The sequence below is a fragment of the Ursus arctos genome, unplaced genomic scaffold (assembly GCF_023065955.2).
Source record: "Ursus arctos isolate Adak ecotype North America unplaced genomic scaffold, UrsArc2.0 scaffold_28, whole genome shotgun sequence".
Lineage (NCBI taxonomy): Eukaryota > Metazoa > Chordata > Mammalia > Carnivora > Ursidae > Ursus > Ursus arctos.
In genome coordinates this window covers 30484166-30496301 of record NW_026622963.1, presented here as the reverse complement: position 1 = coordinate 30496301, position 12136 = coordinate 30484166, and the positions used below count along the sequence as shown (strand labels likewise).

The window sequence follows — 12136 nt, the reverse complement described above, 5'->3', positions numbered from 1 at the left end:
TTGTAATGGAAGAAACTACAATACTTATCCCCGAGCTTGAATATTGCCTTGGGCCTAGGAGACATTTTCCCAGACAGGTCAGTAGGGAGCATGTTGCCTTACTCTTCCAACAGAAGAGAAAACTGAGTAAGTCAGGGGAAGAGCCAGATTCCAAACTAGAGTTATGACTCTCAACCTAGTACTCTTTCCATTCTCTACCAGTCCCCCGACAATTCAATGGAAAGAGAAACTTCAGAAAAGAGCCAACTTGGACAAGAACATGCTGAAACGGGATCGTGTCCCTCGAGACGGCTTGCGTAGCTGTTTTCCACCCATTTAGGCTGAAGGAGCTTGCTAGTGAAATCCTGGGTGCCTCAAGCAAGGGGCAGTCACTCATTAATATCCTGGACCTGTTCTCCGGAGCCAGTGTGGCACGCGGCAGGAGCTCACTGAGTTCTGCTGGACCAGGAGGGAACACTGCTCTAGAGCTTTGACCAGCTTGAGATCTAAGAAGGCTGATGACTACCAGATGCCTAAGCAATGCTCCTGACTGAGGGATTTGGCCTCGTACTCCTCACATGTGCTTGAAGACCAACCAGTCACCACAAAGACAAGGACCCTACTCTCTGTCCATCAAAACCTCCACCAAAAACAAGGGAGTCTGGAAGCTACAAAACCAGAAAACTTGCTAGGAACACGTGAATCCTTCACTTCTTTGCTTTTTTTTTTTTTTTTTTTTGTACATATTGAAATTTTATTTTTAAAGTCTATAGCTTTGACTTGCTTGCATTTTGGCATAGTTTAACATATTTTATCATTTGGAATGTACTCTGATCCTCTTTTTATATTTTATCATGAAACTTTACATTTCTAAATTTTTTAACTGATCAGTATTCTTTTTTGTGCTTATCCTTTGAAGCTAGTCTATTCTCAGCTGTTTAACATGTATTTCATTTTTTTCCTTAAAGAAATTAATTATTATTTTATCTTTCTTAAAACATTCTCTTATTTAGTTAAGCCATTTTAAGTTTTATCTCTTTGAAATTTTTGCTTTCTTTTTTATATTTTTTTAATAATTCTCATTTTATCTCATTTCACCTTTTAATACTGCCCTATTTTCTCTGTTTTCTGAACTTGTGCTTTGCTTCTTTAATACTGACATTTTAAATTGTAAGTTGTTTTCCATGGATAGCCTCTGAAATTATTTTTCTTTCAATTTTTTTTAATTTATGTTGTGTTTTTCCCATAGGATACCAATGTCCATTCCCATAGTGAGAAGAACCCTCAATGACCACAGGAAGAGGCTTTATTATCTTTCCACAGGTTTGAGAATTTGTCAACGTTAATCCTGCCACCCCATCCACCAGCCATGTCACGTTAGGGACCTGCTCTGGTTACTGCGCTTCGGCTCGAAAAGTCTAAAACGCTGACTTCTTCCAACAGACCTCATCAGACACTGGACTTCCTCATTCCCATTGTGTTCTGAAGGCATGCAGGAACTTAGTGAGGAAAAGCACCACCCCTTCCATCTCTCCTTCAAGCAACTGTGAGCCTCCAGCCATTCCACAGCCACTTTCAACCACGCCAGCCACCCCATTCAGATACGGTGACACCCTTCTTGGAGCTGTATCCAGAACTCAGTAAAATACAACTCAGAAGAAAGATTTCCCTGCAGTAAATATTAGTAAGGAAATAAAAGCACTGGTCTTAACTGCGGAGAAATCAGAATTTGAGTTCTGACTTTGCTACTAACCCACCATGTGACCTGAGCAAATCACATGATTACCACGGACACTAATTTTCTCCTTTTTAAAAAAACACTGTTACACCAGATTATTTCTAAGGACCCTTCTGGAATTAATTGCCTATGAGTCTATGCCCTTCCATTCAAAAAACAAAAAACGAAAAGCAAAAAAAAAAAAAAAAAAACCTGACATGACCTCAATGTGTATGGAGAGTAGGTTGTAATTTGTACCCATTAACAGAAGCCCAAGAGACTTTATTCCTGCCAGAGTATCAAGGCCTCTCCAATCACACCCCCTGAGCGACACAATGCTTCACAAGGGTGACATAAATGAGGACCCAGTTGAGCTGGGTGCCTGACATACTTGCCATTGATGACACCATCTGGATTGAGCATGGGGATGATCTTGAAAATGAAGTTTTCCCTCAGGAGTCTAGCCACAGGGTCACTGCTGACCAGGAACTCCAGGGCCCCCTTCATCACCCAGCTGGCATTGCTCTCTCCCGGGTGCACTCGGGCGGTGATCACCTGGTATGGACGCTGCCCTGCCGAGAAAGGAACACGAGAAAATTAAAGCTAAATATACTTTCCATTTCCAACAAGATAATCTCCCAGGAGCCAGAATTACACCTGACTGGCATAAAGTCCAAAATAGGTTGATAGTTTCCCATACGTATCTGATCTACACTGATCTATTTTCCATTTGCCTCTATGGTCTGCAAGACTCAAGAAAGTATAAAGTGAAAGCTCAAGGCTGTTATCAAAAGCATAAGTACTTAGTGGCATGAAAAGAAGCCAAGAAGCAGATTTTATCAAGACCACCAAAGGAACAATTAACTCTCCAGAATCCAATAGCATGATGCTTGTATGTTGCAGATCTGAAATTGAATCTTATCTTCATACTTAGCAGTTGTAAGATCTTAGGTGAATAATTTAATTTCTGCAAGGCTAATATCTCATCTTAAAAATGGGGACAATGATGCTGATCTTGTGTGGGTGTTACAAAAACAGAAAGATGTAAATAAGGCACTCGGCATATTGCTTGCCATTGACTACATGTTAGTTTCTCCCTTCTGGATTATGATGTCTGTGGGTAGGATGGCCCCTCTTAGTCCCCCGTAGAAATGGGATTCAAGGGCAGAACCTGTGCTGGGAACTTTATGTCTGTAGGACACTGAACTCAAACACTGAGAAAGATTTGACAAGAATGGAGCACCTGGAATCTCCATCATGCAAAAAGAATCAGGAAAACACTCTCTGCCCAATCACAGGGAGCATATTGATCTGAAGAGACCTTATGGAGAATGCATTGATGAGAGAAAGATGGGCTTGTCTTCCTTCCTTGTTGATAGAAAACATCTGGACCACTGTAATGTTGAGATGTATTCTAAGACCACATCCTGGCTCAGGTGAAAAGTGTGTTTTGATTGATTAATGGTGCCTGCCCCCCCCCATACACTTGTGGGAAGGAGGGCCGAAGATGTGGCTTTATACCAGAAGTTTGCCACAACTGCTCTACCCCTTGTCCGATTTTGTGTGTCTGTGTTTTTTGACTCTCTTTTCCTTTTGTATAGTCACCCAATTCCTTACAGCTCCTAAACCCACCTGAATGACAAGAACTAAGCTTTTGCCAAGTATAAATACCCCAGCCACCAAGCAGCCTAAAAATTAAACTAGTCATTTCTTCCCATCTCATTCAAATCACTGTGAGCTAAATATGGCTTTTCTTCCCTTAAACAGTAGCCTTTTTGAGGGAACAAACTGTGTCTCTAATTCTGTGCAAAGAAATACAAAATTGAGTAACTTTCAATAACAGAGCTAAAGAACAGGTAATAGTAAATTATATTACTATTATCATTCATTTAGACAAAACAAAAACAAAAACAAAAAAAAAAAACCCCACTATCTGTTGACAACCACTGAGATCTCTGTTTGAGGAACAGAGATCAGTACATTTTTACTGACTGTGGTGAGAGCAGGTCACGTCAGCCCCTTATAGATCATTTATATATTGGAGATAATATTTGGCTGTTTTTCCCTAAGCAGGTGTCTTGAGCATATTCCAGGAACTGCAGGAGCCATGGGATATAAAAGTTGAATAAATTATAGTCCTTGTTCTGTAAGAGGCCACAGCCTTTGCCAGTAGTGACAAACACACAAGCAAATAATGGCAAGTGAGCGAATGGAAGTGTAGAAAGTACCAAAGACAGATCTGACTGAGAGAGGTAAGGATGTTTCCAGAGCTGCGATGCTATTTGGGCTGAGTCTTGCAGAATGAGTATCATCCTATGGGGGAGAAGGTGAGAAAAACGTCTCCTAAGCAAAGAACGAGACACATGCAAAGAACACCAAGGAGTCAAAACTGGAACGCTGAAGAAAAAAGGAAACCACAACTGGCTGAAACAAAGGACTGAGGATGGTGACACGTGGATTTAGAAAAGCAGGCTGGTGTCAACCTGGTAAGATCTTCCTAATATATTTTGTTTGGGGATTTGGACTTTCGTCTACGGAGAAGAAGTTCTCAACCACGGAATCAAGTGTCTCACAGGCATGCTATGGTCAGTGATGATGCCTACTGAAGAATCACTGGTTACCAATAAAAGTGTAAATGTCTGCTTATGATATTGTATATATATGTATACATATACTACACACACACACACACACACACACACACACACACACGGCACAAGCTGCTGGTTTTCTGTCCAGTAGCCTTTCCTCCTTTCTTTCTTTCTATGAGACCCAATTCTGGGGGATGAAAGGATGTGCCCAGATTCAAACAGCCAGATTCATGGATCCTCTTATAGGGAAGAGTGGCCATGTGATCGAGTTGTGGCCAATGAGATGTACATGGTAGCAGGAGGTAAGTCTTTCTAGCAAACTGATTCAGGAGGACAGTTTCACCTAGCAAATTTGTCTTAGTCTTTGTCTCTTTTCCTTGCCCTTCTTCTTCCTCTTGCCTTGAACACAGATACAATACTTTCAGGTGAGGAAGTCAACTTGAGAACCAAAGTCACATGCTAAAGATGGTGACCATAAAGATGGGAAGAACCTGGGTTCTTGATAAACTCCTTAAGCAGCTACTCTGCACCTTCATGAGCTTCTTCAATGCATCTGGATATTTGAAACCAATAAACCACACTCTGGCCAGACAAATGGAGTCACAGTTCTGTTATATCTGGTTAAATTCTAATCAAACTTACAAAGATCAGGTTTGAAGTCATTCTGATAATATCGTTACTTTGGTTTTTGAGGTGTTTTTTAAAGGTGTTATTTATTTATTTGAGAAAGAGAGAGAGAGCACAAGTAGGGGAAGGGTAGAGGGAGAAGCAGACTCCCTGCTGAGCAGGGAGCCTGATGCAGTGCTTGATCCCAGGACCCTGAGATCATGACCTGAGCCAAATTCAGGTGCTTAACTGACTGAGCCACCCATGTGCCCCTAATAATGTTACTTTGAATGGCATGCAGTCTCATGTGCTTTGTGGATTTAGGAGGATAGAGTGAAAAAAAGTCCTCATGAGAATATTTGATATGCACGTCCCAGAAAGGAACAGTTGAGAGCCACTATTTTAAGAAGGAGAGAGTCCAGAGGCACCTGGGTGGTTCAGTTGGTTAAGGGTCCGACTCTTGGTTTCAGTTCAGGTCATGACTTCAGGGTCGTGAGATCAAGCTCAGAGTTGGTCTTGGCACGAAATCTACCTGAGATTCTCTCCCTCTCCCTCTGCCCCTCCCCAACTCTCATGTGCACGCTTGCTCTCCCTCTCCCTCTAAAATAAATAGATAAATAAAATCTTAAAAAGAAAAAAAAAGTTGAGAGTCCACGATGATTTTGCAGAAGGAAGACATGCCAAAGGCTATGCTTCATAAAATCAGTTTCACATTATTGTACATCATGCATTTGCTGAATCAGAGACAGTATGGCCTTGTTGAGTAAAGAACAACTTTTGGAGCCGTATTTCCAGAGTTCACATTCCAGCCCCACCATTTTCTACAGAATGAGTTATGGAAGTTTCTGATGAAATCGAGTATTGGATTGGGCATCCTGCATGTAAGACTAATGGTTTGCTAACTGGAGCTTACTAAATAAGCATATTGAGGAGGAAAAAAGATATACAGTTAGCTAGCTGAGCAGAGCTGAACCTAACTGAAGGCCAACTTGCCCCCTCTATCATTTGCTCACAATCACATCTCACTTTTTCCAAAGCAAGTCGTATTGGCACTCCAATAAAAAGCTTGTAGAGAAAGAGGCTTGATGAATTCGTACCCAATCAGCAGACTATTTTCAGTTCTATAATTCTATACCACTCCCTTTGTGGTCTCTGAACTAAGTTCATTTACAGCATATGGAACAACAATAGTAAGTACTCCCAGCCCAGCAAGAAGAAATAAAAAATAGCTTAAGCTCTTGTAAATTTCCAATACCCACTGAACACCCTCATTGTCTGGGCCAGTTGGCTCCCACTGCCTGTTACACAGTACAATTCGGTGCATTCGTCAATACAGCAAATGCAGCCCTTGCAAAGAGATGTCCACAGTGTTCCTTTCCTTCTGAGAATCAGGTTGATAACCTGCTACACTGTAATACACCACAAGACCTAACAGGCTCTTCAGAGCACCCTGATGAAGCAAACAGGGAAAAGTGTGGGTTCTCATGAAGACATAAGCAGCATGTTAGCCATTTCTACTTGATTTTTCTCTCTTTCCTCTGTGATTTAAGACAATTTTACAGTTGTATTGGTGAGTTAAACTTACGAGACCATTCAGTTGCAGCAGCAAATGGTGCTCCAGAGAACCCATAATAGACAACAGCTGTAAATAGTATGCGACACACATACCATGTGTTTTTTTTCTTGTTATTGACAATTTCAGTTTTAAAAACTCATTTCTGCTTAGGGTAGGACAAAGAGTATCAGGTATCTGCATTTTTTTTTCTCTGCAATTTATAAAATCTATTCCGGAGGTCACCAAAATCTATGGGGGAGTCATGGTTTGGCAATATGTTGATCCTTAAAGCTCGGTATTGAATTTATGTCAGCGATAATAACATCTGTAAAAAGAGGTTAGAAACAAGTAGGGGATTATATAATGCCTAAGAGATAACAGGCTCAAGGCCAATGAGAAACTAAGTAAGAACTGAAGACATATGTGATGATACACGTGTGTACCCAACTATATAAACATCCATCCAGTTTCTCCTTTCTTCTTTCAACAATATATATTAAACTCCTACTGGCACTCTGAAAGGTTCTGGAGATTCCAAAGGAAATCGTGGTTTTTGCCCTCAGGGAACTAATAATAGTCTGGTGGGAAAGACAGACACACAGATAATCATGATCCAGTGTGATCAGGGACATTTGTCAAGACATTTTCAAAGCATAGTGGAATGCTCATTACAACATTATTTATAATGATTTGATCAACTGGAAATTACTTAAATGTGCACCCGCGGAAACTAGTTAAGGAAAGGATTCATAAACAGAATACTACGCAAGTATTAAAATGGCACCTAGATCTTTCTGTTGACACTAGAAGATATCTGTGACACCATGATGAGTGACAAAACACAGGCAAGAGAGCTGATCATAGTGGACCCCATTTGTTCATTGTTGTCACATTCACTTAAAGGAATCTATCTATATATAGGACACATCTGTGGGTGGAGGTCATCTCTGTCATTTTTAAGCCTACTATATCCCTATCTAGAATGTTCTCCTTTTCAGAAAATGATAATCATATGTCCATATTCCCAAAGGCAAAATATTTTCAAATAGTAAACCACAGATGAGAAAGAGGAAAGAAATGGATTTTCACAGAAGTAACATTAGATCTGGTTTGTCCAGATTGAGTGAGAGTTTGCCAGATGAAGAAAAGAAAGCAAAGAGGTGATAGAAAAGGCTAAGCAGAGGCATTTGCAAAATAATGAGGTCAAGAGCACATAATGCCTGAAGGAGAGCAGAGTGATTTGATGTGGCTGAAGCACTAAGCTATATGGAACGTAAAATGGGAGTGAAGCCACAAAGTGGTTTGTACCTGTATCTGCAGACCTTTGGAAGGAATGCTAAGAAGACTGGAAACCATCTTGCAAGTTGCGAAAGCCCCATGGAAAATCCTTATGCAGGGGTGTGATCAGAGAGCAGTTCTCACTGAAGCTGAAGACTCAGATACTCGGATTAAGAGGTGGGAGAAAAGGCCAAAAGAGTGGACTGATTTCCAAAGTCAAAACACTACCTTGGCCTTCACTCTGGAAGACAGTGGATCAAAACAACTTGATTGTTGATTGGGGTGCCTGGGTGGCTCAGCCTGTTAAGTGTATGACTTTGGCTCAGGTCATGATCTCAGGGTCCTGGGATCGAGCCCTGAGTCAGGGGTCTGTGCTTGGTGGGGGAAGGGAAGTCTGCTTCTCTCTCTTTCCATCTCCCTCTGCCCCTCTCTCCACTTATGCTCACTTGTACTGTCTCTCTCTCAAATAAGTAAACAAAATCCTTTTAAAAAATTGATTAAAGGCCAAGAGGGTAATGAAGGATGCAAGGAAACAGATATGGGAAAAACTGTCAATGAAAGAAGATTCTGAAGAAAGAATATCTGAAAATAGGCGTGGTGAAAAATTTTTATACGTTTTAGAATATACTAATGTTTCCCACCAAAGGTGGCATGCTATGTACATTTTCTGCACCATGTGTTCCAACTCTTTTTAAATTAGCTTTATTTATAGTATAATTTACATTCAATAAATTTCACCAATTTTAATTTTACAATTCAGTGAATTTTGACAAATGTATTCAGTGCTGTAAAACCACTATGGTCATAAGGTAGAGCATTATTACCATCACAAAAATCCCCCTCATTCTGTTTCACAGGCAACTGCCTCCCCCATCCCTAGCCTAAGGCAACCAGTGATCTGCTTTTTGTCTCAATAGCGTTGTCTTCTCTGGAATTTCATAAGAATTGATTCATACAGCATCTAACCTTCCTGTCTGGCTTCTTTGACTTAGCATAATGCTTTTGAGAGTCATCCACGGTGTTGCATGTATGTGTCAGTAATCTGTTTCTTTTGGCCACGGATTTATATTCCAGTGTGCCATGAAGCAATGGGAATGCCACCATTGGTTTAGCAGCTCAATTCAATCAATCAAACATTGGTTTAATATTTGCGTTATTTCTGGTTTAAGGCTATTACGAATAAAGCTGTTACGATTTGCATACACGTTTTTCTTTGGCGTGAATACCTACCTATAGAATTTGCGCATATTAGTTGGTTATTACAAGGGGCTGCCAAACTGTCGCCCAACGAGTCTATATGACTCTGCATGCCCACCAGCAATGTCTGGGAGTTCCAACTGATCCACATGTGGGTCAACACTTAACGTTGTCAGGCTTTTTAGTTTTAGCCATTCTAATGGGGAGATAGTAGTGTCTAATTTTTTCAATTTGCATTTCCTTGATAACTAATGATGATGGGAACTTTGCGTTGTTTTTTGGCTACTTCCATACTTTCCTAAGTGAAGTGCCTGTTCAAATCTTTTGCCCATTTTAAAAGCAGGTTGTTTTGTCTTATTACTGAGTGTGAAGGGTTCCTGATATCTTCTAATTTCAATCCTCTGACAGATGTATGCACAGTCAATTCTTCTCCAAGTCTTCGGCTTACCTTTTCATTTTCTAGACTACGTATTTTGAAGCACAAAAGTTTTTAATTTGATAAAGCCAAATGTATGCACTTTTTTTCCTTTGTAATTTGGATATTCTGTGTTTCACTAAGAAATTTTTGCCTAACTCAACGTGACAATAATTTTCTTCTGCAAGAGTTAGTCTAAGTTTAACATTCAGATCTATTTACATAAGGTGTTTCAAGTTAATTTTGGATTATGATATGATGTAAAGGTTGAGATTCACATTTTCCCTCCCATAATATCCTTTAGCATTTTCTACATATTCAATCTTATCTTCTGCAAAAAACAACAGTTTTATTTTTCCTCTCCAAATCTTAAGGCATTTTTTTTTCAACTAGGTGGTGTTATCAACCTGACACTCCTGAAATATAATGAATTAGATTATATTATCCTTTAATGTGATTCTGGATTCAGTTATTTCTTTAGAATTTTTGCATCTATGTCCCCTGAGAGAGCTGGACCTGTAAGGACTTTTTTTTTTTTTTTTTTTTTTGGTCAGGCTTAGTTATCAAGGTTATGATGAGCTGGAAAGCATTGCCTCTTTTTCTTTTAGTGTAAGATTTTTTAAGATTGGAAATATTTCTTCCTTATATTTCTGGTAAAATTTCCTAGGAAAGCATTCTAAGTCTAGAATTTTCTTTCTCAGAAGATTTTAACAACCCAATTTGTATAATAACAAATTCAAATTATTTTATTTTTAAAGATTTATTTATTATTTTTAGAGAGAGAGAGCTCACATGAGTAGGGAGGGGAGAGGGAGACAAAAAGGGAGAAGAGGAGGGAGAGAGGCAGACTCCCTACTCAGTTTCGAGCCAGACACAAGGCTCGATCTCATGACCCTGAGCTCATGACATAAGACGAAATCAAGAGTCAGATGCTCAACTGAATGAGCCATCCAGGCAGCCCCAAATTATTTTAAAACATATTCAAATTGTGTTGGGGCGCCTGGGTGGCACAGCGGTTAAGCGTCTGCCTTCGGATCAGGGCGTGATCCTGGAGTTCTGGGATCGGGCCCCACGTCAGGCTCCTCCACTGGGAGCCTGCTTCTTCCTCTCCCACTCCCCCTGCTTGTGTTCCCTCTCTCGCTGGCTGTCTCTATCTCTGTCGAATAAATAAATAAAATCTTTAAAAATATATATATATATATATTCAAATTGTGTAATAAAAACCCAACTGTTTGGATTTTCTATTTCTTCTTATGCTCATTTGGTAATTATACTTTTCTGTAATTTTGCATTGAAAACTATATTTTCAAATTTGTTGGCATAAAGTTATTTTTAACTCTCTCTTATTATATATGAGTCTCTAGTGATGGTCTCTTATTTTTACCTCTGATACAGAGGGGGTTTTTTTCCTTAATCATTCTCAAAAAGGGCATATCGGTTTAGTTTTTTCCAGAAACTATTCTACAATCATTTTCTCTTTCATTAATTTCTGCCTATCATTTTTATTTATCCTTCCTTCCACTTTCTTTGCCTTTCATATTTTGATCTTTTATAAAGAACTTGAAATGATATTTAGATCATTAGCTCAGTATATGATAAAATTTTATAAATATCATCTATGTGTTTAAAAGAATGTTGAGTGCAATGTTCCCTATACACCAATTATATCAGGTTTGTTAATTGTATTCTTCATATTTTCTTTATTCTTGCTTGATATTATGTCTCCCTGTTCTATGAGTTCCTGAAAGAGGTATATAACAAGTTTCCAAAGATACTTCAGATTATCCATTTCTCCTTGGAATGTTGTCACTTATTTTAAAGCTATGCTATTAACAGAAACTAGATTTAGAGGCGTTTTGGTGTCCTAACTGAATTTTTTTATTGTTATAAGGTATCTCTCTATCTCTGTTAAAGTGTTTTGTCTCAGCTTCTCATTTGTCTGTATTCATATAGACTAGATTTCTTCTGGTTAGTATTTACAATGTGTATCTTTTCTCATCCCCTTCCCTTCAAAGTTTCTATAATTGTTCATCAGGTGTTTATTTCTTGGAAGTATGATATATTGGATATTGTATTTTATTCGCTCTAACATTATTTTATTTTAATTGGAGTATATATTCTATTTACATTTGATGAAATTAATGACATATGTGGGTTTAACACTATCATTTTATTATTTGTTCTCTCCAGTCACCTTAACTACTGTAATATCTATTTTCTGTCCTATCTTGTCTTCAATTGGATTGATTGCATATTTTTTCACATTGTTCCTTTTTTCTTCACTATTACTGTGGTACTTATATGTCTTTTATTCTTTAATTAGTTACCTTAGAGATTATAATATGCACATCTGATTTATCATAATATGATATAATCTACTTTATTTTAATTCCCATTATAGATCTTAAAATTCACAAAACATTTACAACATGGTGTTAATTTCAATTAAATTTGCCCTTTTTAATTACTCTTCACCCCTTCTGGCATCTAGGTTTCAATTCTTTGCCTGAAAAATCATCTGCTAGTATTGCTTCTAAGAAGTATGGGTCTGCTAAAATTGAGTACCTCCCTTTTTGTGGTTCCTTCACTTGTCTGAAAATGAATCCATCTCACCACCAGGTCTGAAAAGTATTTTTGCTGAGTATAGGAACGTGACATTTCTGATGTTGAACTCTGTTTTCCATTTCTTCCCATGTTCCTTCCACCAAGATCCTGCAGGAAGCTGGCAGTCTTTAGCAGCCCTTACAAGTACTGAGAAGTTTGTCTCCTCATTTTGCAGAAGTAGGAATGCCTGTTTT

At 38.8% G+C, this 12136-nt stretch overlaps 1 protein-coding gene across 3 annotated transcripts in view; it reads right to left on the bottom strand.

The window, feature by feature from the left end:
- AGBL1 (AGBL carboxypeptidase 1) overlaps positions 1-12136 on the bottom strand; it is a 708586-nt gene that overhangs the window by 422724 nt on the left and 273726 nt on the right. For all 3 annotated transcript variants that reach the window (XM_044388396.3, XM_044388398.3, XM_044388397.3), the window contains exon 18: positions 2088-2268. In XM_044388396.3, coding sequence (XP_044244331.1) covers positions 2088-2268 — 181 coding nt within the window. The remainder of the gene's footprint in view (positions 1-2087; positions 2269-12136) is intronic.